This window comes from Phalacrocorax carbo, chromosome 27 (genome assembly GCF_963921805.1).
Source record: "Phalacrocorax carbo chromosome 27, bPhaCar2.1, whole genome shotgun sequence".
Lineage (NCBI taxonomy): Eukaryota > Metazoa > Chordata > Aves > Suliformes > Phalacrocoracidae > Phalacrocorax > Phalacrocorax carbo.
The window spans coordinates 1724656-1731557 of record NC_087539.1 but is presented as its reverse complement, the minus strand read 5'-3'; the positions used below and the strand labels follow the sequence as shown (position 1 = coordinate 1731557).

Here is a 6902-nt window from a genome sequence, read left to right as displayed (position 1 = left end):
GCTGAAAGGCAGCGGGGCGGCAGACAATGCGCCCGCCATCGCCCCGCTCGCTCCCGGGGGTCACTCCCGCTCCCGGCATCCGGGGGCCTCCGCCAGCCCCGGGGGAGGTTTCGCTGTGTCGTGTCCCCCCGCCCTTCCCCTGGCGCCCACCGGCCCCTTTGTGTGGGTGCCCGGACCTGTTGGAGCCATCTGTCAGGGAGGGGACGAAGCCGCCGCCGCGCCGGGCAGTGTGGCAACAGGCAGATTTATTGGCCGCAATCTGTTCCTGCCTGCCCTGCCCATCCCAGCCTGGCGGTGGGAAGTAAGCCATGAATCCACTAATGAATTAATTAGTATTCCCTGTAATCCCAGGCTGCCAAAGACATGATTGCAAGCGCTCTAAATTAATGTGAAGGGTCCTACGGGCTGGCGCGTGCGGGGAGGCTCCCACGCAGCGATGCTGAGCCCTGGGACCTGAGTCCGGGCAGGGGTGGAAGGTGGGGGGGGGATGACTTTTGGGGTGCCATCGCCATCCCCTGCTTCCAGCCCTGTTGCTGCAGAGGGTCCCAGCCCAGCCCCTTCCCCAGGCTGGGCAGCTGCAGCCCCTGCAGTTGGAGGAGCTGAGCTCCAGGTCCGAGGGCAGAGCAAGGCGACCCATAATGCCTGTTCCTTAATTAATGGGGGGTCTTTTTCCATCGCCCCCTCTCACTGGCCGGGGGCTGTGGACCCCGGGGCCCCTTCTCTTGTCTGAGCAGCGGAGAGCTCAGCCGGGCCCCTTCTGGCTGCACCAGCCACTAATTACTCCCACTTTCGTCTCTCATTACAGCTGGGAGGGAGCTGTGGCCCCCAGCGCCCACCCCCAGCACCTGGGTCAGAGCCAGCATCGCCCAGGGCCTGGCCCCCTCCCCGGCTCTCCCCAGCACCGGCATCACCACGGCAGTGCCGGGCCAAGGGGGGTGGCGGGTGATGAGACCCAAGTCTGGGACCCCGACAGCCCCGTGTCGCTGTCACATCGTGCTTGACCGTGCCCTGTCAGATGGGGACCCCCTGGGGACTCCCCCCGTGGAGGGAGCTGCGTGGCCGAGTCTGTCCTGGTGCTGGGCAAGCTGGGGCGGACACCTGGGGTGCTCACCAAGGGGGGGTCACCCAGGGGTGCCCACCTAGGGGTGCTCATCTAAGAATGTCCATCCAGTGCTGCTCATCACAGGGTGGTCCTCCAAGGGTGCTGATCCAGGGATGACCATTCAGGGGTGCCCATCTGGGGGTGCCCATTCGGGGCTGCCCATCTAGGGGTTCACATCCAGGGGTGCTCATCCCAGGGTGCTCCTCCAAGGGTGCTGGTCCAGGGATGCTCACCCAAGGGTGCCCACCCAGGGGACCCTGGCCAGCGTACCCACCCGAGGGTGCTCGTCTGGAGGCACCCGTCGAGGGATGCCCAGGGACCGGGGGTGCCTAGCGGGGGGGGCACCCATCCAGGGATGCCCGGGGCTGCCGTCGGGGCCCCGGCGGGGCGGCGGGAGGAGCCGGGCCCGGCCACCTCCCCCCGTGGGAGGAGCCACGGGGAATCCGCGGCCGGGCAGGAGCCGCCGGCAGCGCGGAGCTCTCAAAACCCCCCGAGAGCAGAGCTGCCCGCTGCCGGTGCCGCCCCGGTGCCGCCGCCGCGGGAGCTGCCCGCGCCCCCGGGGCTGGAGGCACCATGCGCCCGGGCAAGTGACACCTCCGGTGCTCAGGTAAGGGCGGATCGGGACCCCCGGCGGTGCGGGGGGCCCCAAGGGACGTGACGACCCCTCCGAGGGGGGTCCTCGGCCGCTCGGTGCCTCCGGTTCCCCGGGCGACCCGCCGGGACGGCGCGGGGGGCTCTGCCCCGACGGCGGAGCCGCGGGACCCCATCCCGGGGGGGCTCTGCGCCCTCCGAAGGGAGCCGCCGGGGGTGCAGGGCGAAGGGTGGGATGGAGCCGGCGGCACCGAGCCCCAGCCGCCCCCCGCAGCTCCCCGCAGCCGTCGGGGGATGGAGCCGCAGCCCCGGAGCCGGGTGGGGACCCCCGCACTGGGGGGGCTCTGTCCTGCCCCGGAGCTAGCAGCGGGTCCAGCCACGTCGGGGCCGAGCTTTTGCTGGGAATGGAGGTGATGAAGGTGATGGGGGAGATGAAGGACCTGCCCCAGTCCCCGGCTTTTGTTTCTCCGTTCCTGGAGGGGAGCTCGGGGAGGGGAACCCGGGGAGGGGAGCCCGGCTGGGGTTCCTGGTGCTCAACCAGCGCAGCCCCTTCCCCAGCGAGTCCTTCCCAGGGCCAGGACCCCAGCAAGGAGGAAACCAGCATCACCCCCCTTCCTCCCGCTTTCCCAGGTCTGTGTGCGTGCTGCAGGGCTGCCCTTGAGCAGATCCCCCCCCTCCAAATGTCAGCACGTCCCCTCTCCCCCGCCCCAGTTGGCTGAGGGTGGGACTGGGACCACGAGTGGGACTGGGAGCTCCGGGCAGCCCCACGTTCAGGACTCAGCCGACACCAGTGTCCCTGTAGCCACCCCGTTGGGTGCTGGAGCTGATGGAGCAGCTGTAGGGCTTTTAATCCACCCCGCAGCCAGAGCCCACCGGGTCCACATCCAACCGGGCCACATCCCGCTGCGTTCCCAGGCAGGACGTGGTGCAGAGGTCTCAAGCAAATCCTAATTTTCATGGTCTGCTCGCGGGTTTCTCGTCCCTCCTGCTCCTCTCTGTGATGAATTCCCAGCACCGGCTGCCTGTTTTGTTCCTGGCTCTTGTGCCAGCATCTTTCCTGCATCCTCCTCCCCGGCCCTCCGTGTTTGTTCTCCCTCGGGTGACCCTGTCAGGGCTCAGGGTCTTCGTACCAGGGGCTGCGCCGGGCTGGAGTCAGTCTTTGCCCTGAACCAACTGTCCTCTGGAGAAAGGAAACCAGTGGAGGGTTGAAATCAAGTCCCTGGTCCTACAGAAAAGGAGAAGGAATTGACCCCCCCTTGGTTTGGGATGGGAGCTCGGTGCCTGGAGGCACAAAGGGAGAGCGTCTCCCGCTGCTGTGAGCTGAGCCACCCCTACTGGAAAAATTAAGTTTTCGGCTACAGCTGGGTTTTTCCTGCAGTGGGTTTCTTACAGTTCTTTCAGACGAGGTGGAATGGAGGTGTTTGAAAATGAAGGGTATCCAAAATATGGGGCTGGACAAACTTCCCATTTCACAGTGGGTTCCCACCGTCTCCTTACTTGGGAAACTGGGAAACTACCAGAGCGACTTCATCAGGCAATTCCCTCTTTGTCTCCGTTAAAAAAAAAAAATAAATCAATATTCTGGAGAAAGGGAGCAAAATCCCTAAAAATTCAAACTGGCTTTCCAAAGTTTCCTTCTGAAACATTTCCGTGGGAATACAGAGCTGCAGAGTGCAGGGGAGCGGGGAAGACGCTGGCCTCGCCTCTTGAACAGAGCCCCAGACCTGGTGGATTTCTTCGGGGGTGGATTCTGGTGCGCAGGACCAGGGATGGGAGCTGCAGGCAGGGGTGCTGCGTTAGGGATAGGTGCCCAAGGGTGGAGTGAAAGCAAGCCTCAGGCTGCAGCCTGGAGGGGTTTTGGAGCAGATCTGCGGCCGTTCCTGGGCTGCTCTCACCACCCAAAGCGGGTGCAACCCTGTGGTCCCACCCTGGCTCAGCCAGACCCATCCATTCTTCCCAAAGATGGTCCTTCACCGCCTTCACCCACCAGATTTCCCAGCACCTGACAGACCCCTATTACTCTGCCGAAGAGTTAATTGAGGCCACATGGTCCTCTGGGGATACCATGGCCGTGCACAGCAATTAACACCCTAATCCAGCCCGCAAGCCCCATCACGCATATTAAAAGTGGGATTTTCCTCCTGGGGTGGACAGGGGCGGCGGAGCCAGGGCTTGGGCAGCACACTTTCAGCAAAGCTGCTTAGATGCTAAGCTTTATTAAATGAGTCAGGCACGATGACGGGATTTGGGGGGCTGATTAACATGAAACCCAGGCTGGTCTGTGCGGTGATATTGTGTTCGTTAGGGCAGAGGGAAACGAAGGTTCAAGCAAAAGTTCTCAGGTTAGAAGGGCTCAGGCAGGAAAATCTCCAGAGGCAGCTCAGCTGAGGACCTTTACTTTCAGGCTCCCTTTTGCAACCACAACATGACCATCAGGGTTGAAGCCATGAGGGGAGGGACTCATGAGGGGGAATAACCCCAAAATTGAATTGCTGGAAGCCCCGAGCCCTGGAAAAGAGCTGCTAAGCTCCAAGGAGAGGCCTCAGTGGCTCCCCCAAAAAATTCACCAGAAATTATTGTAGATCGATAAATAGATGACGGATAAATCGATTCTGTAGGTACCGTTGATGGGCACAAAGCAGTTGATCCCTCTGGAAGGTGATTTTGACCTCAGTTCCTAACGCCCTCAGCATGTTGAGCGTCTCTCCTGCTGGAATTCATTAACATCCCCTTGTCCCTTCGTTGCAGGGATCCGGGATGACCAAGACTTATGCCGAGCCCAAGGAGATGGCGGAGCTTGTGAGCACCCAAGCCTGGATGGACGAAACGCTGAGCTCTAAAGATGAGCTGAAGGAAGAGGGCGGCAGGCAAGGTCCTTTTGGACTGATGTCTGGCTTGAATGAAGAGCACGACAGCATCGAGGAAGAAGAGGAAGAAGAGGATGATGGGGAAAAGCCGAAGAGAAGAGGACCAAAGAAGAAGAAAATGACCAAGGCGAGGCTGGAGCGGTTCAGGGCCCGGCGGGTGAAGGCCAACGCCCGGGAGCGCACGCGGATGCACGGCCTGAACGATGCTCTTGACAACTTGAGGAGGGTGATGCCCTGCTACTCCAAGACTCAGAAATTGTCCAAGATTGAGACACTGAGGCTTGCAAGGAACTACATCTGGGCTCTGTCTGAGGTCCTCGAGACGGGGCAGACTCCTGAAGGTAAGAGCTTTGTGGAGATGCTCTGCAAGGGGTTGTCCCAGCCCACCAGCAACCTGGTGGCTGGCTGTCTGCAGCTGGGACCGCAGACCTTGTTCCTGGAGAAGCACGAAGAAAAGTCCCCGGTGTGTGAATCGGCCATATCCAGCCACTCCTTCAGCTACCAGTCCCCAGGGCTCCCAAGCCCACCCTATGGGACCATGGAAACGCATCTGCTGCATTTAAAGCCTCCAACCTTCAAGAGCTTGGTGGATGCTTCCTTCGGAAACCATCCCTCTGACTGCACCACTCCCCCCTACGAGGGTCCCCTGACGCCGCCCCTGAGCATCAGCGGGAACTTCTCCTTGAAGCAAGATGGGTCTCCAGATCTGGATAAATCCTACACCTTCATGGCCCACTACCCCTCAGTCAGCCTGGCCGGAGCACACGGACACGCCTCGCACTTCCAAAACACGGTGCCCCGCTACGAGATCCCCATAGACATGAGCTATGAGTCCTACCCACACCACGTGGCCGGGCCTCAGCTCAACGCCATCTTCAATGAATAGCAAAGCAGAGTTAGACCCAAATCCTTGACGCAGGGAGAAGTTCAGCCGCGTCGCGGAGCTGTTTCTAGAACGGACACAACTGGAGCGAGGATTATTGCCGCTACGGGGTGAGAGACTTCTGAGCATCTCTGCAGGACGTCGCTGTGGAAGGTTGAGCTGGGCCTCCGGCCCTCTCCGAGCAGGTCCGCGCCGGTGCCACCTTGCTGATTTCCGAGCCGCGTGAACCCTTCCCGACAGCCGAACTCTGGGCAGCCACCGCCGAAAGCTGAGCCGGCGCCTCCCGCACCCTCTGCCCCAGAGATGCTCACGAAGGTGGCTTCACCCCACAGGACTCTCTGCCTGAACGCACTCCAGCACTTGGGACCGTCCATTGCCAGGACATTACGGCTCCTTTTCCTCCCTCCCTGGGGTGGTGGGCACACCTCTGTCCCGCATGGTGGAGACAAGCCCCTCCTGCCCCTTGGGATGACCCTTCCACACGCTCCGATCGGCTCTTGGTTTTCCGAGTCCAGCCGAGCGGGCTGGGAATGATCTGGACGACCTGCAGAAGCCCAGCACGGCTGCTCCTCCTTGAAGCTTCCCACCGGACGGAGAACCTTGTCTTTGCTGCCACCACATCATCCAGGGACGGCGTGGTCCAGCCAGGCTCAGAGCTTCTCCGTGATGCTCTCCTCCCGCGCTGAGCCCCGCTGCCCGCCCTCTCCTGAGCCTCAGACCTCGCCTGTGACCTACGACCAGCGTGAGGTTATCAGCACACGGGTCTTGAAACCTCCTTAAGGGACTTTGTGCTTTCAGAGCGCAAATATCCCGGCTGGAAGAGGAGCTCTCAGCTGAACCCTTGCTCCTGACTAGGGCCACGTCTTCTTACGGTTTGTAGTGTTATTTATCACGATCAGCGTCCCGAAGACATCCTGCCAAAAGAAGTGTGTCTTAACTTCCTGTTTTATTTATTATTTACTGTGTGTGGGTGGGGTCTAATTTATTTCCTTCCATTTTACATGGAAATGTGGAATGTGCTAAATAACCTCCTCATTTTCCAGTTGACTTCCAAGTGCTTAGTTGGAGTTAGCTTTGTGGAGACGTGTGGTTTTTGCAGTGCTGTTGCTCCAGGATTATTTATTAGCCATTATTTATTTAATTTATTTTCTTCCCGCCCTCACGGTCTATTTTCTGGTGATGAAACCAAGTATTTAACCAAGGGGTTACCTATTTAATGTTGAAATACATATTTAACACTGCCATTTCTTGGATTTTGGAGGCTGAGCGTGCCCGGCAGCTCCCAACTCGTCCCTTGTAATTCTATATGAGCAATAACTTTTAAAGGCTATGCAACTATTTTTTGTTTTCAAGAAAATCCAGGCAACTATTTTTGATGTCCCACTGGCCTTGTGAGCCCGGCTGGCCAAACCTCCCTGTTTTGCAGAGGTGTTTTGTATAGAGTTGGGAATTTGGAGAT

The 6902-nt window shown here is 59.9% G+C and overlaps 1 protein-coding gene across 1 annotated transcript; it reads left to right on the top strand.

Annotated features, from left to right (window-relative positions):
• Positions 1 to 4450: 4450 nt before the first annotated feature.
• Positions 4451 to 6309, top strand: NEUROD4 (neuronal differentiation 4). The gene has a single exon (XM_064474460.1). The coding sequence runs from the start codon at positions 4451 to 4453 to the stop codon at positions 5444 to 5446; it is 996 nt and encodes a 331-aa protein (XP_064330530.1). The 3' UTR covers positions 5447 to 6309.
• Positions 6310 to 6902: the final 593 nt, after the last annotated feature.

Excerpts from the sequence above, each read along its gene's own strand:
- NEUROD4 (XM_064474460.1), top strand. The coding sequence starts at position 4,451 with ATGACCAAGACTTATGCCGAGCCCAAGGAGATGGCGGAGCTTGTGAGC.